Source organism: Salmo salar, chromosome ssa27 (assembly GCF_905237065.1).
Source record: "Salmo salar chromosome ssa27, Ssal_v3.1, whole genome shotgun sequence".
Taxonomy (NCBI): domain Eukaryota; kingdom Metazoa; phylum Chordata; class Actinopteri; order Salmoniformes; family Salmonidae; genus Salmo; species Salmo salar.
The window spans coordinates 30,362,501-30,389,715 of NC_059468.1; the positions used below are offsets into that span (position 1 = coordinate 30,362,501).

The 27,215-nt window shown below is 48.8% G+C and overlaps 1 protein-coding gene across 1 annotated transcript in view; it reads left to right on the forward strand.

Moving 5' to 3' along the window:
* Positions 1-27,215, forward strand: part of slc25a13 (solute carrier family 25 member 13) — a 90,901-nt gene that overhangs the window by 51,687 nt on the left and 11,999 nt on the right. Inside the window, exons 11-17 of the mRNA XM_014178472.2 lie at positions 2,965-3,123; positions 5,756-5,808; positions 8,472-8,552; positions 14,047-14,187; positions 22,396-22,534; positions 25,066-25,224; positions 25,672-25,762. Of these exons, the coding sequence (XP_014033947.1) occupies positions 2,965-3,123; positions 5,756-5,808; positions 8,472-8,552; positions 14,047-14,187; positions 22,396-22,534; positions 25,066-25,224; positions 25,672-25,762 (823 nt within the window). The remainder of the gene's footprint in view (positions 1-2,964; positions 3,124-5,755; positions 5,809-8,471; positions 8,553-14,046; positions 14,188-22,395; positions 22,535-25,065; positions 25,225-25,671; positions 25,763-27,215) is intronic.

Below are 27,215 nucleotides of genomic sequence, written 5' to 3' on the forward strand. Positions count from 1 at the left end.
CACCCTCCACCCCCATCACCCTCCACCCCATCACCCTCCACCCCATCACCCTCTACCCCCATCACCCTCCACCCTCCTGGCCCCTCCACCCCATCACCCTCCACCCCATCACCCTCCACCCCATCACCCTCCACCCTCCTGGCCCCTCAACCCCATCACCCTCCACCCCATCACCCTCCACCCCCATCACCCTCCACCCTCCTGGCCCCTCCACCCCCATCACCCTCCACCCCCATCACCCTCCACCCTCCTGGCCCCTCCACCCCATCACCCTCCACCCCATCACCCTCCACCCCCATCACCCTCCACCCTCATCCCCTCCCCCCATCACCCTCCACCCCCATCACCCTCCACCCCCATCACCCTCCACCCTCCTGGCCCCTCCACCCCATCACCCTCCACCCCATCACCCTCCACCCCATCACCCTCCACCCTCCTGGCCCCTCCACCCCATCACCCTCCACCCCCATCACCCTCCACCCCCATCACCCTCCACCCTCCTGGCCCCTCCACCCCATCACCCTCCACCCCATCACCCTCCACCCCCATCACCCTCCACCCTCCTGGCCCCTCCACCCCATCACCCTCCACCCCCATCACCCTCCACCCCATCACCCTCCACCCCCATCACCCTCCACCCCATCACCCTCCACCCCATCACCCCATCACCCTCCACCCTCCTGGCCCCTCCACCCCATCACCCTCCACCCCATCACCCTCCACCCCCATCACCCTCCACCCTCCTGGCCCCTCCACCCCATCACCCTCCACCCCATCACCCTCCACCCCCATCACCCTCCACCCTCCTGGCCCCTCCACCCCATCACCCTCCACCCCCATCACCCTCCACCCCATCACCCTCCACCCTCCTGGCCCCTCCACCCCATCACCCTCCACCCCATCACCCTCCACCCCCATCACCCTCCACCCCCATCACCCTCCACCCCATCACCCTCCACCCCATCACCCTCCACCCCCATCACCCTCCACCCTCCTGGCCCCTCCACCCCATCACCCTCCACCCCATCACCCTCCACCCCATCACCCTCCACCCTCCTGGCCCCTCCACCCCATCACCCTCCACCCCATCACCCACCCCCATCACCCTCCACCCTCCTGGCCCCTCCACCCCATCACCCTCCACCCCATCACCCTCCACCCCCATCACCCTCCACCCTCCTGGCCCCTCCACCCCATCACCCTCCACCCCATCACCCTCCACCCCATCACCCTCCACCCCATCACCCTCCACCCTCCTGGCCCCTCCACCCCATCACCCTCCACCCCATCACCCTCCACCCCCATCACCCTCCACCCTCCTGGCCCCTCCACCCCATCACCCTCCACCCCATCACCCTCCACCCCATCACCCTCCACCCCATCACCCTCCACCCTCCTGGCCCCTCCACCCCATCACCCTCCACCCCCATCACCCTCCACCCCCATCACCCTCCACCCTCCTGGCCCCTCCACCCCATCACCCTCCACCCCCATCACCCTCCACCCTCCTGGCCCCTCCACCCCATCACCCTCCACCCCATCACCCTCCACCCCATCACCCTCCACCCTCCTGGCCCCTCCACCCCATCACCCTCCACCCCATCACCCTCCACCCCATCACCCTCCACCCTCCTGGCCCCTCCACCCCATCACCCTCCACCCCCATCACCCTCCACCCCATCACCCTCCACCCCATCACCCTCCACCCTCCTGGCCCCTCCACCCCATCACCCTCCACCCCCATCACCCTCCACCCTCCTGGCCCCTCCCCCCTCCACCCCATCACCCTCCACCCCCATCACCCTCCACCCTCCTGGCCCCTCCACCCCATCACCCTCCACCCCATCACCCTCCACCCCATCACCCTCCACCCTCCTGGCCCCTCCACCCCATCACCCTCCACCCCCATCACCCTCCACCCCATCACCCTCCACCCCATCACCCTCCACCCTCCTGGCCCCTCCACCCCATCACCCTCCACCCTCCTGGCCCCTCCACCCCCATCACCCTCCACCCCCATCACCCTCCACCCTCCTGGCCCCTCCACCCCATCACCCTCCACCCCCATCACCCTCCACCCTCCTGGCCCCTCCACCCCATCACCCTCCTCCACCCCCATCACCCTCCACCCTCCTGGCCCCTCCACCCCATCACCCTCCACCCCATCACCCTCCACCCCCATCACCCTCCACCCTCCTGGCCCCTCCACCCCATCACCCTCCACCCCATCACCCTCCACCCCATCACCCTCCACCCTCCTGGCCCCTCCACCCCATCACCCTCCACCCCCATCACCCTCCACCCCATCACCCTCCACCCCATCACCCTCCACCCTCCTGGCCCCTCCACCCCATCACCCTCCACCCTCCTGGCCCCTCCACCCCCATCACCCTCCACCCCCATCACCCTCCACCCTCCTGGCCCTCCCCTCCACCCCATCACCCTCCACCCCCATCACCCTCCACCCTCCTGGCCCCTCCACCCCATCACCCTCCACCCCATCACCCTCCACCCCCATCACCCTCCACCCTCCTGGCCCCTCCACCCCATCACCCTCCACCCCCATCACCCTCCACCCCATCACCCTCCACCCCATCACCCTCCACCCCCATCACCCTCCACCCCCATCACCCTCCACCCCCATCACCCTCCACCCCATCACCCTCCACCCCATCACCCTCCACCCCCATGGCACCCTCCACCCCCATCACCCTCCACCCTCCTGGCCCCTCCACCCCCATCACCCTCCACCCCCCTCACCCCTCCACCCCATCACCCTCCACCCCATCACCCTCCACCCCCATCACCCTCCACCCCATCACCCTCCACCCCATCACCCTCCACCCCCGGTGGTGTAGATCTTGGTGAAGAGCAACATACCGCAATAACAACCTAATGACGTCTTTCTAGCATCTTTCCTCTCCTCTAACGCCTTAATAAAGTTTATGTCATGTGTTTTTCCAGCTGTGGGAGCCACAGCAGTGTACCCCATAGACCTAGTGAAGACCAGGATGCAGAACCAGAGGACCACAGGCTCCCTGGTGGAAGAGCTCATGTACAAGAACAGCTTGGACTGCTTCAAGAAGGTGCTGCGCTACGAAGGCTTCTTCGGCCTCTATAGAGGTCAGTACCAGACGGGATGTGTCCCAAATGGCACCCTATTCCCTATATAGTACACTGCTTTTAGCCAGAGTAGTGCACTATTTAGGATGTAGTGATAGGCTAATGATCATCACTACAGCTCTGGGTAGAGGTGGGCACATATTTAGGATCAGCTTACCCTCATCTTAACCTAACCATATGAATTAAAACACTAATCTGACTTGAGATCAGCTTCGACTTCATCTCACTCCATCACAACAACAGATGGGGTTTAGAGGTGTGGTAGAAGAGAGGGGGAAGAGGAGAGGAGGGCGGGTCTGAGTTCACCTTCCCTCTGACCTGGCTTCTTTGAAGTGATTAAAGGTAGTCTCGGGAGTTTCAGGGGGACAATGCACGCTGCACGCAAAGGCCACATACCAGCAGAGCTCTGTCACAATGGTGGTGTGTGACTGCCCCAGCCAGACTTCAACTGGCATTAATATAATAAGTACCTGCACTCAGGGAGCGGGGGGATGAAGGGACAGGGAGCGGGGGGATGGAGGGACAGGGAGCGGGGGGATGGAGGGACAGGGAGCGGGGGGATGGAGGGACAGGGAGCGGGGGGATGGAGGGACAGGGAGTGGGGGGATGGAGGGACAGGGAGCGGGGTGATGGAGGGACAGGGAGTGGGAGTGGGGGGATGGAGGGACAGGGAGCGGGGGATGGAGGGACAGGCAGCGGGGGGATGGAGGGACAGGGAGCAGGGTTAGGAAGGAGAGAGAGCGGGAGGTAAGATGGAGAGGGAGCGGAAGGTATGAGGGAGAGGGAGTGGAGGAGAGAGCGGGAGGTAAGAGGGAGGTAAGAGGGAGAAGAAGCGTGTGGTAGGAGGGAGCGGGAGTCAGGAGGGAGATAGAGGGAGGGAGGTGGTAGGAGGGAGTGGGAGGTGGGAAGGGAGGAGGGAGCGGGGGGTAGGAGGTAGAGGGAAGGGAGCGGGAAGGAGGGAGGTGGGAGAGAGGAGGGAGTGAGGTGGTAGGAGGGTGAGGGAACGGGGGGTAAGAGAGAGAATGGAGAGAGCAGGATGAAGAGAGCAGGAGTCAGGAGGGAGAGGGAGTGAGGTGGTAGGAGGGAGCGGGAGTCAGGAGGGAGAGGGAGGGAGGAGGGAGATGGAGCGGGGGTCAGGAGGGAGAGGGAGTGAACTGGTAGGAGGGAGATGGGGGTAGGAGGGAGCGGGGAGAGGAGGGAGAGGGAGGTGAGAGGGAGCGGGAGCGGATGGGAGGAGGGAGGAGGGAGGGTTGGGAGGAGGGAGGGGAGGAGAGAGGGAGGGAGAGGGAGGGAGGGAGGGAGAGAGCAGGAGGAAGGAGGGGGGTAGGAAGGTTCTTGAACAACACACTATATCATATGATTTGAAAAGGGGGGGTGACTTTTGGAATTCTCTGAATTAGGATTGACAGGTGACTTCTCCCCTGAGGGTTCTAAGAGGAAGTGGGAATCCTTAGTGTCTGTCAGAGGACACCAAGCCTTTAGAGAGGTCTCTGACATTACAGACACACGGTCAGACAGACCTGGCTCCAAGGTAGTGGTACACTGGCAGATACCAGCTCTCTGTTCTCCACTCCTAGACATCATGTGACCAAACATCAAATGATACAGTTGTATTTGAATGGCCATCCAGTCACCAAGCCACATAGTACAGTTCCACTACAAAACAAGCTTAAACGAAGAAGACAATTTGAAAGACTCCAGAAGCAAACACATTTGCTTTTTATTAGTTTCTTGAATCTCATATATTGTTATTCACAATTCCCTCATTAACATGTATCTACTGTGTAGTAAAGCTGGTTATGTTATATTAGCCACTGAGGAGAGTGAGAGTTTCTGTTTTAATGTAATGAAGCTGAGCTTTTTCCTTCGCCTCCCCTGTTTCCCATTACTGAATGAGGTGAGCATTAGAATGGTGAGACAGCCAGACCAGAACCAGAACACCACACACTGCAAACACTAGGATGATGTCATCATCTCGAGACGGGAACCCTTACGCAAACAACGCAGCAGCATGAGAAAGCAGTAAGCGTCTCTAACTACAACTGTGAGCTGTTATGGGCCATTTAATAATAATATAACTGGTGTGTGGTTCTCAGCCTGAGCCCTGCCACAAACACAACTAACACTCCTGTTTCTGTTTGTGAGTTCCAGCCCAGCTGAAGCCATGCTAATCATTATGTTTGTGCTCCTGTGTCTGACTCTGTGTGGCCTGTTTTGGGCTCTGCGTTCACTACCCCCCTCCAACCTCTCCACTATTACACTGAGATGGGTCATCCAACACACTCCAATCAGATTATTTGGTTTATTTTTATCCTGCTGGAAGTCTTGGGTTGTAATTTAGGACCGCATAAACTTTGGTTAGAGTGTTTTATGTCTTTTTTTGTATTCTGGGAAGGAGTTTCTTTCACTTTGTTAGTCTTTTAAGACCCTGATGTCCCCACACCCCACATCAATAGTGTTATTTAGTGTCAGGGGGATCAGGCAGAATTGAATACAGCAGGGTATGTGTTTCATGTGGAGGGGGACTGTGCTGTGCTGTGCCGCGGTCTGCCAGTGTGTGTGTGTGTGTGTGTGTGTGTGTCGTACTTCCTTGGCCCTTCTCTTTTCTAATCATGTTGTGTTCTAATGACAGGTCTGGTACCACAGCTACTGGGTGTGGCCCCGGAGAAAGCCATAAAGCTGACAGTAAGTGCCTTGTTTCTCTACATGGAGACCAGTCAGGCCCCAGTTACCACGGAGCCCCTCACTGGGCCCTAGTTGAACATTTACCTCTAGTTTTAGTTTAATATACAGTACAGATCTTATGTGCATACACACACACACACACTCACTCACTCAAACACACGCATGCAGGCACACACACACACACACACACACACACACACACACACACACACACACACACACACACACACACACACACACACACACACACACACACACACACACACACACACACACACACACACACTCAAACACACACACACCCCACCCCCCTCAATATTTCAAATCAAACCCCAATGTATCAAATCAAGCTTTATTTATACAGCACATTTCAAACATGGAATGCAACACAATGTGCTTCACGGGAAAAAACGAATAAAAAACTATGAAAATAAAATCTGAAATATTTACTACACAACAAACATAAGATAAAAAACAAAAGAATGACACAAACTGAACAACTAAAAAGCACACTAAGGAAAAGCAAACCAAAAATATTTGTTTTAAGATCTCTTTTAAATATAAATATGTTCTCTGGCAGGCTATTCCAGAGGCTGGGGGCATAGTAACGATGGCTGCCTCCATGCCTCATGGTCTTAGGCTTTGGGAGAGTTAAAAGGCCAGTGCCAGAGGACCTGAGGGACCTACTGGGTACATAACTTAAAAGCATGTCTGACATGTATTGGGGTGAACAATCGTGTATTGATTTAAAAACCAATAGAAGAATCTTAAAATGAATTAAAAAAACTCACAGGCATCCAGTGCAGAGACCTTACCCCATAATAACAAAGCAAAATCAAGTTTAGACATTTTTGCAAATTTATAAAAAAACAAAAAACAGAAATACCTTATTTACATAAATGTTCAGAACCTTTGCTATGAGACTCACAATTAAGCTCATGTGCATCCTGTTTCCATTGATCATCCTTGAGATGTTTCTACAACTTGGAGTCCACCTGTGGTAAATTCAATTGATTGGACATGATTTGGAAAGGTACACACTTGTCTATATTAGGTCCCACAGTTGACAGTGCATGTCAGAGCAGAATTCGAAGGAATTGTCCATAGAGCTCCGAGACAGGATTGTGTCGAGGCACAGATCTTGGGAAGGGTACCAAAAAGTGTCTGCAGCATTGAAGGCCCCCAAGAACATAGATGCCTCCATCATTCTTAATTGGAAGCAGTTTGGAACCACCAAGACTCTTCCTAGAGCTGGCCACCCAGCCAAACTGAGCAATCGGGGGAGAAGGCCCTTTTTCAGGGAGGTGACCAAGAACCCGATGGTCACTCTGACAGAGCTCCAGAGTTCCTCTGTGTAGATGGGAGAACCTTCCAGAAGGACAACCATCTCTGCAGCACTCCACCAATCAGTGGCCAGACGGAAGCCACTTCTCAGTAAAAGGCACACGACAGCCCACTTGGAGTTTGCCAAAAGGCACCTAAAGGACTCCCAGACCATGAGAAACAATATTCTCTGGTCTGATGAACCCAAGAACTCTTTGGCCTAAATGCCAAGCATCACGTCTGGAAGAAACCTGGCAACATCCCTATGTTGAAGCATGGTGGTGGAAGCATTATGCTGTGGATCGAGGGAAAGATGAACGCCACAAAGTACAGAGAGATCCTTGATGAAAACCTGCTCCACAGCGCTCAGGACCTCGGACTTGGGCGAAGGTTCACCTTCCAACAGGACAACGACCCTAAGCACACATCCAAGACAACGCATGAGCGGTTTCGGGACAAATCTGTGAATGATCTTGGGTAGCCCAGCCAAAGCCCGGAATCGAACCTGATCGACCATCTCTGGAGAGACCTGAAAATAGCTATGCAGCAACACGCCCCATCCAACCTGACAGAGCTTGAGAGGATCTGCAAAGAAGAATGGGAGAAACTCCCCAAATACAGGTCTTCCGAGCTTGTAACGTCATACCCAAGAAGACTCAAGGCTGTAATCGCTGCCAAAGGTGCTTCAACAAAGTACTGAGTACAGGATCTGAATACTTATGTAAATGTGTTATTGTCATAATGGTGGGTGTAGCTGGTGTATGCAGTCAGGCGCAGGAGAGCAGAGAATTGGGAGCAACGTAACTTTACTCAGAATAATGAATGGTGTAAGGTAAAACACTACACTTGTCCAAACACAAACACACGAACATCAACTTTTACACACGGGCAAAAAACAGCACCCGTCGAAATAACCAGTCACCAACATTACCGAACATGACAAAAAACAATCCCGTTATGTTCACCAAGGGTGATAAAAAACCTCTCGACCCGTTAAATAGGTCCAAAACCAATTTAGAACTGGCCCGGAGAGGCCAAGCCAACTCTCCAGTCTGTCCAGAAGGACATCATGGTCAACCTTGTCTAATGCAGCACTTAAATCCAAGAGTACAAGGACAGAGAGCTAGATCTGTTTCAATCAGGATGCAAAATGAAAAGTTTAAGTACTTAAAGTCTACCTCATATGGGGTACATGTATTAGTAGTCTCACAGTGAAATGTTACTGTTACTACAATCAGTGGCCCTTTAGCGTACCAATATCCACTCCCGCTGTATTTTGTCTGTGTGTATGTCTGTGTCTTAGTGTGCGTCTAATGCTTAGTCTTCTCTTCTCACCACAGGTGAATGACTTTATCAGAGGGAAGACCAGACAGAAAGATGGATCAATCCCTGTACCTGCTGAGATCCTGGCTGGTGCATGTGTGAGTCTCATCAACACAGAGACATATATTCAGTGATGACATACGGTATTTCTATATCAACCTCCATCAACACAGAGAGAGATGTACGGTAAACGCTATATCAACGTCCATCAACACAGAGAGAGATGTACGGTAAACGCTATATCAACCTCCATCAACACAGAGAGAGATGTACGGTAAACGCTATATCAACCTCCATCAACACAGAGAGAGATGTACGGTAAACGCTATATCAACGTCCATCAACACAGAGAGAGATGTACGGTAAACGCTATATCAACCTCCATCAACACAGAGAGAGATGTACGGTAAACGCTATATCAACGTCCATCAACACAGAGAGAGATGTACGGTAAACGCTATATCAACCTCCATCAATACAGAGAGAGATGTACGGTAAACGCTATATCAACGTCCATCAACACAGAGAGAGATGTACGGTAAACGCTATATCAACGTCCATCAACACAGAGAGAGATGTACGGTAAACGCTATATCAACGTCCATCAACACAGAGAGAGATGTACGGTAAACGCTATATCAACGTCCATCAACACAGAGAGAGATGTACGGTAAACGCTATATCAACATTATATTATATTAGAAAGCCATATATCCCTGTTGAAAGAAAGACATAAAGAGACTGCTACCTGAGACTACCCCCTCCCCCACCTCCACCCCACTACACACAGCCTGTGTTTGTTCAGTGAGCTGTCACACACTCTGACCCCCCCCCCCCACCTCATCCCTTTGGGTCTAGCTGTAGTGTTACCCCCTCAACCAATGAATAGAGAGAGGCCTTTCACCACGAACCCGTTTGATGCCGATCACTAAAGCAGAATATGTATGTCATTATGTGACCTGTATACAGCTCAATTAAGGTTAGGACTTAAAGATGCACTATGCAGAAATCATTCCGCCATTTCCTGGTTGCTAAAATCCTAAGAGTTCTCCTCATTTCAGTTTATGTGACAAAACAAGCAAGTATAGTGTAGAGAATCATTGTACCATCGAAGCTGCTGTGAAATATCTTTTCCATATCCAAAATTATACCATGGCATTGTGGAGTGAGGATGGATGGATTTTTCCTATTTTTCATCGTGAGCTGTTCTGACAGCTCCTTTCATCCTGTCTCAGCCCCTGGTGTTAGTGCTGGTGAGCCGTTCTCCTGTTATCACTCTCACACACACACACACACACACACACACACACACACACACCGCTCACAGAGAGACACACATGCATACACAGAAGCAGACTCAAACATGCATGCATGCACACACACACACACACACACACACACACACCTACATGCACAAACACACACATGCATGCACACAGACACAGACACAGACACAGACATACATTCACATACACACACACACAGAGACATACACACACACAGAGACACAAACACACAGACACACAAACACACAGACACACAGAGACATACACACACAGAGACATACACACACCCTGTTTAGGGAGACTTCAGCCACATCACATGAAGTCTGTTTATATGATTTGGAAGCTGTGAAAGTGTTGGTTTGGGCTCCGGCGACAGTCCCAGACCATAGTCTGACAGGACAGAAGAAGGGGGGATGAAATACAGAGGACGGGGGGAAAGAGTGAGGTGTGTAAAAAAAAGTGTTTAAATGAGGTTTTAACGGTAAAATAAGTAATAAATACGACACAGTCAATGAGGATCTAGTCATATTCTGATATCTTCTCCTCTTTTCTCCTCTCCTCTGATCTTGTTTTTTTCCATTTCCCTCCTCTCCCTCCTCCTCAGTCCCCCTTTCTCATTTCCTTTACACTTTTCTATTCTCCTTTCCATTCACCTCTTCTACCCTGTCCTACCCTCTTCTACCCTTTCTTACCCTCTCCTACCCTCTCCTACCTTCTTCTCCTCATCTCAACTTTGCTCTTTGCCACTCCACTCGGCTGTCCTCCACTCATCTCAACCTCTTCTCCTTTCCTCTTCTCTCTCCTTTTTTCCTTTCCCCCACTCTCCTTTCCTCCACATGTCGCCTCTCTTCTCCTCTTTACACACTCATCTCCCCTCTGCTCACCCCTCTCTTCCTTCCTCTCTCCTCTGCTCTTTCCTCCCCTCATAATAGCCTCAGAATTAAGCTCAGTGAGGGTTGCCAGGTCTTAATGATTATTTGGTAAGAACGGCATGCTCCGTTTACTGAGACGCTGCTGGCTGGCTGGATGCCTATCAGGCGGTCGCTGGCCCTCATTTGAGGGCTTGGTTACTCAAAATACACACTGGGCCAATGTGGGGGGAGAGAGAGCGAGAGAGAGAGTCAGAGAGAGAGAGTCAGCGAGAGAGAGAGAGAGAGAGTCAGCGAGAGAGAGAGTCAGAGAGAGAGCCAGAGAGAGAGAGAGAGAGAGAGTCAGAGAGAGAGAGTCAGAGAGAGAGAGAGAGAGAGAGAGAGTACAGTGTTGCTTTGTTAGTTTTCACTGTGGCAATTATTCAGTGTAAATAACTTCAATTTGCATGGTTTGATTTTTAAGCATTTGTAACGGTTTGTTATTCGGCTCCGTTGCGAGTTATAAAACATTTATCACAACGTTTAACATGCACATGATCACATCAACATAAACACACACAGACTCATAAATGCATGCACATTTGTGTAATCCTCATTTAAGAATTCTGGCACCTATGAAAGTGTGAGTAGTTATTAATTGAGGGTGGCTAATGTTTGCTAACTAGTGCTAAACTATTGTTTTCCTTTGAAAAGTAAACTTTTACATAGCTGTTACCCCGAGGGTGTGTGTGTGTGCGCGTGCGCGCGTGTGTGTGTGTAACAAGTTACCAATTTTACTTCAGATTCAGACGTTTATCCACATTTCTTCAAATGTCAAAGTTAAGGGTTAAGGTTTGGGATAGGGTTAAACATTAAGTTTAGGCATTCATTCTGAATGGTTAAGTTAAGGGTTAAGGTTTGGGATAGAGTTAAACATTAAGTTTAGGCATTCATTCTGAATGGTTAAGTTAAGGGTTAAGGTTTGGGATAGGGTTAAACATTAAGTTTAGGCGTTCATTCTGAATGGTTAAGTTAAGGGTTAAGGTTTGGGATAGGGTTAAACATTAAGTTTATGGCGTTCATTCTGAATGGTTAAGTTAAGGGTTAAGGTTTGGGATAGGGTTAAACATTAAGTTTATGGCGTTCATTCTGAATGGTTAAGTTAAGGGTTAAGGTTTGGGATAGAGTTAAACATTAAGTTTAGGCATTCATTCTGAATGGTTAAGTTAAGGGTTAAGGTTTGGGATAGGGTTAAACATTACGTTTATGGCGTTCATTGTGAATGGTTAAGTCAAGGTTTGGGATAGAGTTAAAATGAGTGTCTACCACTGGGATTGAACATGTGACCTTTGGTCCTGAAGTCACGGGATTCCGCCCATCCGCCACCCTCGTCCACAATGCTGTAGCAAAACCCAAGCCTACTTGATGGTAATAGTGCTCACTGTTGGCCCTAGTGGCCGGTTTTGAAGGCATTTCCCGACGTCCTCAGGACATGGACCAACGTCCAATTTCGAAGTCAATCTTGAGCGATCTGGCTGATGTGCGCACACACACACACAAACACACAGAAACACACACACATAGAAACACACCCACACATACTGTGGATGTAGTGCTGGAGCGTGTCTGAGGTTCTGACTCTCAAACCCCCTCAGGGGATCACCTTGCCTTGTAATTACCTGGGAATTATCAGAGCACCACCAACTGTCTCACTCTGTAATCAAATCTCTCCCTCTTTCTGTCTCTCTCCCTCTCTCTCTGTCTCTGTTTCTCTCTTGCTCTCTGTCGCCCCCTGTCTCTCTCCATCTCTCCCCCCCGACAGGCGTGTCTGTTGTTCTGTCTGTCAGACCTAATAGTGCGGTGGTTTCTCTAACCTGTGATGTTGTTGCTCTCCTTAACATTCAGAAATCTCCCAATTAGTGTCCAATTGATGTGAGAGAGAGCGTTGGCTGCTCAAGTGGCCCTATTTTCAGTTCATCATCTCTATGTCCAACGGACCGGTAATAAATGCATCGCTATTAGAGGGTCGCTGTAATCAACTATGAAATATAATTTTCCACAGAAGTAGTTATAAATTTGTACCTGTAAGTCGTTAGAATGAAGAATCGGCCCCTACTATTCAATGCCTCTTTTAGTTCTGGAAGGGAAATGTTGGTCAGTTCTGCGCCACTATTTAATGTACTACACCCTTCAATGGGGCGATTATGATCTCTCCCTCAAAATACGGGAACATTTACTTACGAATTCGGGGGCGGCTGTTAAAAAACGCACAAGGTTGCACATTCAGATTGGGGTACTCATTTGATAGCCTTCCCGTAAGATAGAGGGGACACACACAATTACACATTAATAATTCACAGCAAAGGAGGGGGGAGAGAAAAGTACAACAAACAGTACAGGCCGTATTTAACGGCAGGGAAGGACTCCATGGAAACAGATTTCTATCTAATTGCACTGTGCCACTTTTCAGCCACGGTATCCAGGGGCAACTAGTGTGAGAGAGAGAGACTGTTCCAGAATGGTTGCTGCCTTCCCGGCTAACTATGTCCCGGCTCTCCCTCTTCGTGCCGAGACGAAGTTAGCTACTTTAGCTGCTTTTTTTAAAAGATTTTTTATTTAACCTTTATTTAACCAGGCAAGTCAATTAAGAACAAATTCCTATTTCGAATGACGCAAGATGCAAAAGGCCTCCTGTTGGGCCAGAGGCTAGGATTAACAAATAAAATGAATGTAGACAAAACACGACGAGAGACACACACCATCACAGTATATAAAGAGAGACCTAAGACAACAACACAACATGGCATCAACACAACATGACAACAGCACAACATGGCATCAACACAACATGACAACAGCACAACATGGGAGCAGCACAAACATGGAACAGACAACAGCCACTGCCACACTGCACCCCTAGCTCCAGATACCGTAGCTGTGCATGAAAGCCGTGCCGCCTTGAAGCTCTCTGAGAAGAACCTGTCTGGGCCTGTGGCTGGGGGTTTTATCTCCGGCACCAGGTACACAGTTGGAGCGTTGTGGAGACAGAACCCCTCAGGCAGGGTGCAACTGAAGACGGATGGTTCAGAGACTACAGACAGACTGGGAGCCAGTCTACAGTGAACACCCATTACAGACAGACCTGGGAGCCTGTCTACAGTGAACACCCATTACAGACAGACCTGGGAGCCAGTCTACAGTAAACACCTATCACAGCCAGTGTAACCTATTGAACTGTCATGTGTGTGAATGACATCAGTCAGACCTGTGATGTCCCTATCAGGGCACCATCGGTGTACGCTGATGGTTACCCTCTGTTACATAGCTCCAGTTGTCACTTACAGCCCATTCTCTTACAGCTGTTTTACAAAAAGATTCCCCTTGTGCTGCTGCTAATCCAGGTTTCACAAATCACTATTCCGTTAATCCCCACTCTGTGTGTGTGTGTGTGTGTCCAGGCGGGTGGATCCCAGGTGATCTTCACCAACCCTCTGGAGATTGTGAAGATCCGGCTGCAGGTGGCTGGAGAGATCACCACCGGCCCTCGCGTCAGCGCCATATCTGTCATCAAGGACCTGGGTTTCTTTGGCCTCTACAAGGCAGGTCCTCCTGTACACTACTACACTTAGTACTGTATTCAAATTCAGGGACTATTAGGTCACAGCTGTACTCAAACACTCATTTTAGCAATTTTCTACAGTCTACATGTCTATTCTGATACTTTTGGTTTCTGCCTCTCTTACCACTTCACTAGCACTACACAGCGTTGTCCCCAGTCCTCTCCACAGCGTTGTCCCCAGTCCTCTCCACAGCGTTGTCCCCAGTCCTCTCCACAGCGTTATCCCCAGTACTCTACTGTGCGTTATCCCCAGTCCTCTACAGAGGGTTATCCCCAGTCCTCTACAGAGGGTTATCCCCAGTCCTCTACACAGCGTTATCCCCAGTCCTCTACAGAGGGTTATCCTCAATCCTCTACACAGCGTTATCCCCAGTCCTCTACAGAGCGTTATCCCCAGTCCTCTACAGAGGGTTATCCCCAGTCCTCTACACAGCGTTATCCCCAGTCCTCTACAGAGGGTTATCCCCAGTCCTCTACAGAGGGTTATCCCCAATCCTCTACAGAGCGTTATCCCCAATCCTCTACACAGCGTTATCCCCAGTCCTCTACAGAGGTTACCTACAGAGCGTTATCCCCAATCCTCTACACAGCGTTATCCCCAGTCCTCTACAGAGCGTTATCCCCAATCCTCTACACAGCGTTATCCCCAGTCCTCTACAGAGGGTTATCCCCAGTCCTCTACAGAGGGTTATCCCCAGTCCTCTACACAGCGTTATCCCCAGTCCTCTACAGAGGGTTATCCTCAATCCTCTACACAGCGTTATCCCCAGTCCTCTACAGAGGGTTATCCCCAGTCCTCTACAGAGGGTTATCCCCAGTCCTCTACACAGCGTTATCCCCAGTCCTCTACACAGCGTTATCCCCAGTCCTCTTCACAGCGTTATCCCCAGTCCTCTTCACAACGTTATCCCCAGTCCTCTACAGAGCGTTATCCCCAGTCCTCTACACAGCGTTATCCCCAGTCCTCTACACAGCGTTATCCCCAGTCCTCTTCACAGCGTTATCCCCAGTCCTTTTCACAACGTTATCCCCAGTCCTCTACAGAGCGTTATCCCCAGTCCTCTACACAGCGTTATCCCGTGTCCTCTACAGAGGGTTATCCTCAATCCTCTACACAGTGTTATCCCCAGTCCTCTACAGAGGGTTATCCCCAGTCCTCTACACAGCGTTATCCCCAGTCCTCTACAGAGGGTTATCCCCAGTCCTCTACAGAGGGTTATCCCCAGTCCTCTACAGAGCGTTATCCCCAGTCCTCTTCACAGCGTTGTCCCCAGTCCTCTACAGAGGGTTATCCCCAGTCCTCTACACAGCGTTATCCCCAGTCCTCTACAGAGGGTTATACCCAGTCCTCTACAGAGGGTTATCCCCAGTCCCCTACACAGCGTTGTCCCCAATCCTCTACACAGCGTTATCCCCAGTCCTCTACAGAGGGTTATCCCCAGTCCTCTACAGAGGGTTATCCCCAGTCCTCTACACAGCGTTATCCCCAGTCCTCTACAGAGGGTTATCCTCAATCCTCTACACAGCGTTATCCCCAGTCCTCTACAGAGGGTTATCCCCAGTCCTCTACAGAGGGTTATCCCCAGTCCTCTACACAGCGTTATCCCCAGTCCTCTACCAGCGTTATCCCCAGTCCTCTTCACAGCGTTATCCCCAGTCCTCTTCACAACGTTATCCCCAGTCCTCTACACAGCGTTATCCCGAGTCCTCTACAGAGGGTTATCCTCAATCTCTACACAGCGTTATCCCCAGTCCTCTACAGAGGGTTATCCCCAGTCCTCTACACAGCGTTATCCCCAGTCCTCTACAGAGCGTTATCCCCAGTCCTCTACACAGCGTTATCCCGAGTCCTCTACAGAGGGTTATCCTCAATCCTCTACACAGCGTTATCCCCAGTCCTCTACAGAGCGTTATCCCCAGTCCTCTACACAGCGTTATCCCCAGTCCTCTTCACAGCGTTATCCCCAGTCCTCTACACAGCGTTATCCCCAGTCCTCTACACAGCGTTATCCCCAGTCCTCTACACAGCGTTATCCCCAGTCCTCTACAGAGGGTTATCCTCAATCCTCTACACAGCGTTATCCCCAGTCCTCTACAGAGGGTTATCCCCAGTCCTCTACACAGCGTTATCCCCAGTCCTCTACAGAGGGTTATACCCAGTCCTCTACAGAGGGTTATCCCCAGTCCTCTACAGAGCGTTATCCCCAGTCCTCTTCACAGCGTTGTCCCCAGTCCTCTACACAGCGTTGTCCCCAGTCCTCTACACAGCGTTGTCCCCAGTCCTCTACACAGCGTTGTCCCCAGTCCTCTACACAGCGTTGTCCCCAGTCCTCTACACAACGTTGTCCCCAGTCCTCTACACAACGTTGTCCCCAGTCCTCTACACAGCGTTGTCCCCAGTCCTCTACACAGCGTTGTCCCCAGTCCTCTCCGCAGCGTCTTGTAATAAATCTATCAGGTATCAAGGTAAGACCCAGATGCAGACCGTGTTGAAGTAACAATATTTATTACAGCAACAGGGGTAAAGGTACAGGACGGCAGACAGGCTCAGGGTCAGGTCAGGCAGAGGTCGGTAATCCAGAGGTGGGGCAAGGGTACAGGACGGCAGGCAGGGGCAGGCAGAGTGGTCAGGCAGGCGAGTACAAAGACGGGACAGGCGAGGGTCAAAACCAGGAGGGCGAGAAAAAAGAGGCTGGGAAAAAACAGGAGCTGACAGGACAAACGCTGGTAAGCTTGACAAAACAAAGCGACCTGGCAACAGACAAACAGAGAACACAGGTATAAATACACAGGGGATAATGGGGAAGATGGGTGACACCTGGAGGGGGGGTGGAGACAATCACAAAGACAGGTGAAACAGATCAGGGTGTGACAATAGCACAGTTTAGACAACCATGGTGAATGTTACTGATAGATAAAATGTTACAATGATAAAATGTTTGATATAATTTTTGCCTGACAGAATCACTTTGCCTACTCTGAATTATTGCCTAATATGTTGGTACATAACCTTTTAATTTTTTTTTACAGATTCTGATGGTTGTTAAAAGTGGAAGCTGACAATATTACTGTTATATCAACACTCTCATCTCTCCCATTTAGGAACTCTAAATCGCTTTGGCACAGTAGGCATAATTTCACTTGCCGATAATGTTGCATACAACGTTTAAAAGGTCTATTATTATCATTGAACACAATCAAAGTTAACATAAGCCCTAAATGCCTTCAATTGGCCAATTTATTGACAGGTCCAATTTAGCCATCTTTTTTAACAATGTGATATTGCACTCCAAAGAGAACTTGAAATAACATGATGTCGGTAATTAAATAATCAAAATAAAAACATATTTATTTATTAGCCTAGTGTCTATAAATATTTAGGCATATCATGTGAAATAGGCCTCGTGAAATAATTGTAAAAAGCGAAGAGATACTGTTCCATGTAGGTGTAGATAATTTATGGATTAATCATATAGAAATATCAACACATTCTTTCAACTCTAAAGCAATTGCATGTGGCACAGGAACCCCTGACTGGCTGCCTTTTTCTATGTTCAAGGCACCTGCTGGTAACTATTAACTGGTTAGGACAGCTCACGAGGTCTCCTAAATATGTCGACTAGATGGGACTCTTATGACTAAAGAGGCTTGGATGCATAGCTTTTATTTTGACCAATAAGAGTAGGAGTATAATGTCTCTATTCTTATCACTTTTTCTACTCTGAGACGTTTTGTGGATAGCAGGTGTTATTTTAGAACTACCGTGGGTCATTCTCTTTATGGAGAGGTTGCTTTTTAAAAGGACACCGATGATCAGTGTCTTTGATTCATGAAGCATTTTAAAGAGTTCTGATTTAGCCTTTTGTCACTCGTTAAAACTGTGGGTTTTAACACTTTTTGGGGTTTCATTTAAATGAAAGCTTTAAAAAACATTTTAAAAAGCTCCGGTCCTTTACCCAGAGCTTGTAGATTCTACCCCTTTCTCTTTCTGTGGCAAAGTTTCAGTTCTATTTCTTCCCAGGTTCTTCCCATGACAGTCATCTGTGTGTGTGTGTGTGTGTGTGTGTGTGTGTGTGTGTGTGTGTGTGTGTGTGTGTGAATGCTGAACCTGGTGCCTCCACTTGTCTTTGTCTGTCTGTGTCTGTCCGTGTGTGTGTGTGCACGCACAAACGTGAATATGTTTGCGTCTATAGTATGTCTGCTCCATTATGTCTATAAGAATGCTGAATCCGGTATGACAGTGGTGGTGCCTCCTCTAGTCCTCCCCTGTGTCTGTGTCTCCTGTCCTGCTTCTGAGACAATGTGCATTCAGAGAGAGGAAGAGGGCCGGGAGGGAGGACTAGAGAGCTCCAGACGGGCTGGCTCCTCAGGGCTGTGCCCAGGCACAGAGCACCCTTTGTCAGGCTAATTACCCTCTCTCTCTCTCTCTCTCTCTCTCTCTCTCTCTCTCTCTGGCTCTCTCTCTCTCTCTCTCTCTCTCTCTCTCTCTCTCTCTCTCTCTCTCTCTCTGGCTCTCTCACTCTCTCTGGCTCTCTCTCTCTGGCTCTCTCTCTCTCTCTCTCTCTCTCTCTCTCTCTCTCTCTCTCTCTCTCTCTCTCTCTCTCTCTCTCTCCCCCTCCTACCTACCTCCGCTCTGCTGCTGGAGGGGCTGACTGACTGAATGGCTTTATCAAGACAAACCTATTCACTCATATAAACACATACTTTTATGTACTCCAGTGCTCATACACACAGGCATTCAGATAGACACTCAGTGGAACCCGAGTGGTGCAGCGGTCTAAGGCACAGCATCTCAGTGCTAGAGGAGTCACTACATACCCTGATTTGATCCCAGGCTGTATCACTACTGGCCATGATCGGGAGTCCCATAGGGCGGCGCACAATTGGCCCAGCGTCTGGCCGTGGTAGGCCGTCATTGTAAAATAAGAATTTGTTCTTAACTGACTTGCCTAGTTAAATAAAGGTTAATTAAAAAAATAAAAGACACATATTAACAATCAATCATACTATATGCACCATGTACTATCCCTCATTCATAGCCATATACAGAAGGAGATACATACTGTGTATTATGTACAGTTGAAGTCGGAAGTTTACATACACCTTAGCCAAATACATTTAAACTCAGTTTTTCACAATAACCTGAAATTAAATCTTAGTAAAAAATCCCTCTTAGGTCAGTTAGGATCACCACTTTATTTTAAGAATGTGAAATGTCAGAATAATAGTAGAGAGAATGATTTATTTCAGCTTTTATTTCTTTTATCACATTCCCAGTGGGTCAGAAGTTTACATACACTCAATTATTATTTGGTAGCATTGCCTTTAAATTGTTTAACTTGGGTCAAATGTTTCGGGTAGCCTTCCACAAGCTTCCCACAATAAGTTGGGTGAATTTTGGCCCATTCCTCCTGACAGAGCTGATGTAACTGAGTCAGATTTGTAGGCCTCCTTGCTCGCACACGCCTTTTCAGTTCTGCCCACACATTTTCTATGGGATTGAGGTCAGGGCTTTGTGATGGCCACTCCAATACCTTGACTTTGTTGTCCTTAAGCCATTTTGCCACAACTTTGGAAGTATGCTTGGGGTCATTGTCCATTTGGAAGACCCATTTGCGACCAAGCTTTAACTTCCTGACTGATGTCTTGAGATGTTGCTTCAATATATCCACATAAATTTCCTGCCTCATGATGCCATCTATTTTGTGAAGTTCACCAGTCCCTCATGCAGCAAAGCACCCCCACAACATGATGCTGCCACCCCCGTGCTTCACGGTTGGGATGGTGTTCTTCAGCTTGCAAGCCTCCCCCTTTTTCCTCCAAACATAACAATGGCTTTTTTATGGGTGTTTTGGAGCAGTGGCTTCTTCCTTGCTGAGCGGCCTTTCAGGTTATGTCAATATAGGACTCGTTTTACTGTGGATATAGACACTTTTGTACTGGTTTCCTCCAGCATCTTCACAAGGTCCTTTGCTGCTGTTCTGGGATTGATTTGCACTTTGGGATTGATTTGCACTTTGAACCAAAGTACGTTCATCTCTAGGAGACAGAATGCGTCTCCTTCCTGAGCGGTATGACGGCTGCGTGGTCCCATGGTGTTTATACTTGCGTACTATTGTTTGTACAGATGAACGTGGTACCTTCAGGCGTTTGGAAATTGCTCCCAAGGATGAACCAGACTTGTAGAGGCCTCTTGGCTGATTTCTTTTGATTTTCCCATGGTGTCAAGCAAAGAGGCACTGAGTTTGAAGGTAGGCCTTGAAATACATCCACAGCTACACCTCCAATTGGCTCAAATGATGTCAATTAGCCTATCAGAAGCTTCTAAAGCCATGATATCATTTTCTGGAATTTTCCAAGCTGTTTAAAGGCACAGTCACCTTAGTGTATGTAAACTTCTGACCCACTGAAATTGTGATACAGTGAATTATAAGTGAAATAATCTGTCTGTAAACAATTGTTGGAAAAATTACTTGTGTCATGCACAAAGTAGATGTCCTAACCGACTTACCAAAACTATAGTTTGTTAACAAGAAATGTGTGGAGTGGTTGAAAAACGACTTTTAATGTCTCCAACCTAAGTGTATGTAAACTTCCCACTTCAACTGTCGGTATACATTGTCATGCATTCACACAGGTCTGTCACCGCAACTCTTGGCCTGACCATAATTCAGAAGAAGAAGAAACAAGGCATAATAGATTATGGATAAAGTAGAATCACAGTAGATTCACATGAATCACAGTAGAATCATAATAGATTCACATGAATCACATAATCCCAGCCTCTCCAGCTCCAGTAGGCACAAGGATGAGCCTGTCTGTGAATATGAACCAGGGCCATGGTGATAGTATCTGCAACTTTTCAGCAGGCAGTCTGGCATGGCGGCCCTGGCGGGGAGGGGAGGACAGGCAGGGGAGAATGAAGCAAAGCCTTTGAGGACAGAAGAGATACCTGTACAGTGAGGTATCTGTGCAAACTGTGTATGAGTGGTAGGATTAACCCCAGCAGTTAAATGAAGCCTGTCTAAAGCACTTCTCCTGGCAGCATCCCAATTGGCAACCTAGTCCTATATATTGTGTACTACTTTTGACCAGGGCCCAAAGGAAACCCTTATCGGGCTCTGGTCTGGTAGTGTACCATGTAGGGAGTAGGTTGGCATTTGGGATGCAGCCTGGCTTTAAAATACTCTGTTGAAGGGAGAACCCTTCCATTTCCCTTCCCCTGCCTCAACCCCACCTGGATGGCAGCCAAGAGGGTGAATAAGATGACAAGTAATCTGGTTGAAGATATGGCATTGTTTACAGTGACGGACAGAAGAAATCTTCCTCTTCTTTCCCTGATGTCTCGTCTTTTACTCTCTCTCTTCATCTCTCTCTCGCCCTCTCTCTCTTTGTCTCTCTCTCTCTCACACACACTCTCGTCTCTCCAAAGCAGGAGAAGAGAAGTGAGGAGAGTTGATGAGTTGTAGTGAAGGGCCCAGAGTTTTCCCTGGTCAGGTCACATGGTCAGCAGGAAACACTCCTAGCACTAGTGATGTGTACGGTACTGACATTTTGTGGTTAGAAATCTTGGAAATAAAACCACAAGCTATGCTATGACAAATAATGTTCCCATGGAACTGGAAAAATCAAGACTGTTGAAGGTAACATCTTTCCATCCAATAAAACATATTTATTTACAGTATATTTTCCAAATCAGGGATGGAAAGAGGAAAAGTGTTACAGTGCTCTATGTGCGTTCTCCTCAAAGAATGTTTGTGTCTCTTACGAAACGTATTTTCTCTCCCTCCCACCTTTTCAATTCAGTTCACTAATTCTCTCCCTCCCACCTTTTCAATTCAGTTCACTAATTCTCTCCCTCCCACCTTTTCAATTCAGTTCACTAATTCTCTCCCTCCCACCTTTTCAATTCAGTTCACTAATTCTCTCCCTCCCACCTTTTCAATTCAGTTCACTAATTCTCTCCCTCCCACCTTTTCTCCCTTGTCTCTCTTCCTCTTTTTTCACCCCTCCTTTTCTCTCTTTCTCACTGTCTTCCCCTTTGCTCTCCCTCTTTCTCTCTCTCCCTCCCTTCTTGTCTCCCTCTTCCTCTATTTTGACTCCTCCTTGTTTCTCTATCCTTCCCCTCTCAATCCCCCCTCTCTTTCCTCACACCTCTGTCTCTTCTGTATCTCTTCACCATCCACAGGGAGCCAAAGCCTGTTTCCTGCGAGACATCCCCTTCTCAGCCATCTACTTCCCCTGCTATGCGCACGTCAAGGCCTACATGAGTGATGAGGATGGGAGGATTGGACCAGGCAAGCTGCTGTTTTCAGGGGCCATAGCAGGTAAGATACCATGTGGTTCAGACCCAGGGTCTTTTGAGAATTGTCTGTCTCTCTGCCTGGTTCCCTCTTTCTGTCGGTCTCTCCCTCTCTCTCTGTATCTGTCTCGATCTCTCATTTGCTCGGCCTATATGATAAAGTATATATACACATCCAAAAACTTCAGGACAAATGATAATACAAAAAATACAACGTTTTTCAACCATATTGGTCAATGACGATAAGAAGATGACGATTCAGAGGAAAGAAACAATACTGTTAAAACGTCACTATCACAAGCTTAATAAGGAACCATTCTTGGGAAAGCAGAAAACCATGCATGAGTGTCCCTGGTTATTGGTGAGCCACCACATGGACCCCGGGCCAGACCCAAGGCCCCGGCTCCATCCCTCTAACCTCCATCCCTCTATTCTTCCTTTCCCCCATCCATCCATCTAACCCTCCATCCTCCATCCCTCCAGCCTCCATCCCCCTAACCATCCCAACTTCCTGGCTCTAGGCCTAGGGCCCCAGTAGCCGCCGGCGACCGCAGGCTCAATCGTGGTCATCCCTATTTAGAGTGCTCAGTGATTGGCTGGGGTTTGGAGCTGAGCGCTGAGGGAGAAGACAGAGCCCAGAGAGAGAGCCCGCCTGCCTGCCTGCCAGCCAGCCAGCCAGCCAGCCAGCCAGCCAGCCAACAGAGTCAGGATGGGATGACTTTCCACTGCTAACATATAGGAACTGGCAGCCTGAGCTGTGTCCCTACATAGTGTGTTATTTTTGACCAGGGCCCATAGGGTCCAATGTCTCTCTCTCTCTGGACCCATAAGGCTCTGGTCAAAAGTACAGAATAGGGTGTTAGTTGAGACACTACCTGTATGTTAGGAGTGAGGTGCTGAGGGAGGTGAGGATGGGAGCTGTGTCGGCCATAAACAGATCTTACTCTCACAATACTGGCAACCCGGAGGAAAGACATCCAACAGTTTTGATCCACAGTCTTACAGGTCTCTTTCTCCTCTTCGTACACGAAAATATGATCTGGAGCAAGTGTGTAGGCTTAATATTTTTTATTTGAGTGGGTTTGTCTTAAAGAAAACAGTGTATAAAAAGGCGAGCGCGGAAGCCAAGTCAGGGTGGTTTGGAACGTCACAAGAAAAGGATAAATATTTATTTTGAATCCTGAGGGATAATGTTGGTCAGTACTGTAGTTCTGCTCTTCAGCACTGAGTGAGCAGCGAGCACGGCGCTTCATGGAAACTCATAGAAATCTAAAAAGACATTCCTACTCCCAATTTTCCCCCTCCCTCTTATTTTGGTCATTCCCTCAACCGGGTCCAAGAGCTATGGTTTACAAACCTGAAATGCAGTTTATGATTTTGCATTTGCTCATAGCATTTATCACTCCTTTCTACATTTATCAGCAGTTAAGCTTTTTTGGCAATTAGCGCTTAACAGTCGGCGCAGGAAATTGAGTTACACGCTCAGTTTGGGTGGCATTATTTGCCAAGCAGACCCCCTGATCCCAGAACACACTGCAGCGCTGGTCATCTCCTCCTGCTCTCTCTCCCTCTCTCTTTCTTGCTCTCTCTATCTCTCCCTCTTTCTCTCTTGCTCTCCCTCTTTCTCGCTCTCTCTCTTTCTCCCCCTCTTTCTCTCTCTCTCTCTCTCTATGCCTCTTTCTCGCTCGCTCTCTCTTATTCCCTCTCCCTCCCTCGTTCTCTCTCTCCCTCTCTCTCTCTCTCTCTTTCTATGGCTGGAGACAAATATGGTTTCTACTGAGGTAGCTTTGAGAGAGAGATTTAAGACTGCTCTCCATTCCTCTCCTCTCCTGTGAAGGACATCAGTGCAGGTGGTCTCTTCAGCTCTCACAGTGGCAGTGAGTGAGTTGATCAGTGGTTGAATTGAATGGCTCGTTTAGACTGAAGACGTGCAGCTAGAAGTCTGTGTGACTGGTTGGTGAAGGGGCCGGTGATGGTAATGACCGTGCATGGAGATCGAAAGCAGCCATTGATGATTGAGGCCATTCATAGCTGAAGTGGCTGGAGAGGGCTGCCCGCATGGGGCCCCCAGTCACCAGTCACCGACACACGGGCCACCTTGTGGGTCCTTCTCATTACTAGGTATTGTCTGTCCCTCCAATCTGAGAGGGGAAACCATGAACGTCCAATGCATTTTTTCTGATCGTAAATCACCTTCTGTAAGAAGGATCACTGGTCCTCATTCAGATGACTGAAATTCAACTACGAATGAATTCTGTTTTGAAAGAGGCACAAAAGCCACGGGTGGAAATTCATAGAGTTAGATGATTACCTTAGTATAACCCAACAGTAGTAATGTATTCATTCAGATTCAGCAGTGATAGTGATGCAGGGTAGCATAACCACTACATTCACATCCAGTACTAATATCAATCAGTCAATCTAACTTTATTTATAGAGCTCATTTCTCACAGGGGATGCATTTCAAAGTGCTTAACAAATATAATAGTAAAAGGTGCGTTAATAGGTGATAAGTACTGAATCAGATGACTGCTGAGTGAGGCGCTCTCTCCTTAGGCATGCCCGCGGCCTCCCTGGTGACCCCGGCCGACGTGATCAAGACCAGGCTTCAAGTGGCGGCCCGTGCCGGCCAGACCACGTACACCGGTCTCGCTGACTGCTTCTGGAAGATTCTGAAGGAGGAGGGACCACGGGCCTTCTGGAAAGGAGCGGGAGGTATCACCACGTTTTTAGTAATATATGATGACGACGAATGATACAAATTACATATTTAGTTTATTTATCTGTTATATATCTGTTAACACCTTTTTCAGCTGTATTGTTATCTAGAAAGGTCCACTGATGTGGCGTGATTATGTAGATTGGTTTAGGTCTTATTTGACTGTGTGATTGTTTTTAATAACCATATTCCACTATTATGTTACAGTGTACCATGGTAATCTCTAGCTAACTTGCAACCGTTTTTAACCCTTCATACAACAAATTGTTTAGTTTGAAATCCAGAACCTGTTTTGTGCAAAAATGTAACTTCTTGTACTATGTGTTTGGCATGATAAGGAGTGACAAGAAGTGGAATGTTAACACAAACAGACTGGTACCCAGGCTACAGTGGTGTAATAGTGAAACTGTTATTGAGCTTTGTCGTTTCTCCCTTTACTATAGCCCGAGTGTTCCGGTCCTCGCCCCAATTTGGGGTCACCCTGGTGACCTATGAACTCCTGCAGAGGTGGTTCTACATTGACTTTGGCGGACAGTAAGTCAGAACTCCTCCCTCTCCTAATCTTAAACTGAATGAAATTATCCTTGTATCAAGGCTCAGGACAAGACCCAGATGCAGACAGATTCGAAGTAACAAAAGTTTATTACAGAAACAGGGGGGCAGGCAAACAACATGTCAAGGGCAGGCAGAGGTCAGTAGTCCAGAGCAGAGTCTGATAAGGTACAGAATGGCAGGCAGGCTCAGGGTCAGAGCAGGCAGAGGTCAGCAATCCAGGGTGGTGTGACAAGGTACAGAACGGCAGGCAGGCTCAGGGTCAGCGCAGGCAGAATGGTCAAAAACCAGGAAAGCTAGAAAATAGGAAATTAAGAAAGACAGGCGCACGGGAAAAACGCTGGTAGGTTTGACGAAACAAAACGAACTGGCAACAGGCAAACAGAGAACACAGGTATAAATACACTGGCGATAATGAGGAAGATGGGCGACACCTGGAGGGGGGTGGAGACAAGCACAAAGACAGGTGAAACAGATCAGGGTGTGACACGTGGCCCGTATTCATAAAGTATCTCAGCATAGGGCTGAGCTAGGGTCCGGTCCCCCCCGTCCATATAATCTTATTCATTACTATTTAAAAACTGGTCCTATATCAGCACTCCTTCTCTGAGACACTTCATGAATAAGGGTCCTGATGTCTCATATCAAATTTTAAATTAAATAAAATTAGTCACATGTGCCGATTACAACGGGTGTAGACCTTAAAGTGAAATGATTACTTACGAGCCCCTAACCAACAATGCAGTTTAAAAAAATACAGATTAGAATAAGAAATAAAAGTAACAAATAATTAAAGAGCAGCAGTAAAATAACAATAGCGAGACTATATACAGGGGGCTACCGGTACAGAGTCCATGTGCGGGGGCACTGGTTAGTTGAAGTAACATGTACATGTAGGTAGAGTTATTAAAGTAGAGTTATTAAAGACTATGCATAGATGAGAACAATAGAGAGTAGTAGCGGTGTAAAAGAGGGGACGGGGGGGACAATGTAAATAGTCTGGGTAGCCATTTCATTAGGTGTTCAGGAGTCTTATGGCTTGGGGGTAGCTGTTTAGAAGCTTCTTGGACCTAAACTTGCTGCTCCGGTACCGCTTGCCGTGTGGTAGCAGAGTGAACAGTCTATGACTAGGGTGGCTGGAATCTTTGACAATTTTTAGGGCCTTCCTCTGACACTGCCTGGTATAGAGGTCCTGGATGGCAGGAAGCTTGGCCCCAGTGATGTATTGGGCCGTTCGCACTACCCTCTGTAGTGCCTTGAGGTCAGAGGCCGAGCAGTTGGCATACCAGGCAGTGATGCAACCAGTCAGGATGCTCTCGATGGTGCAACTGTAGAACTTTTTGAGGATCTGCAACTGTAGAACTTTTTGAGGGAGAGGTTGTTGTCCTGGCACCACACGGCCAAGTCTCTGACCTCCTCCCTACAGGCTGTCTCG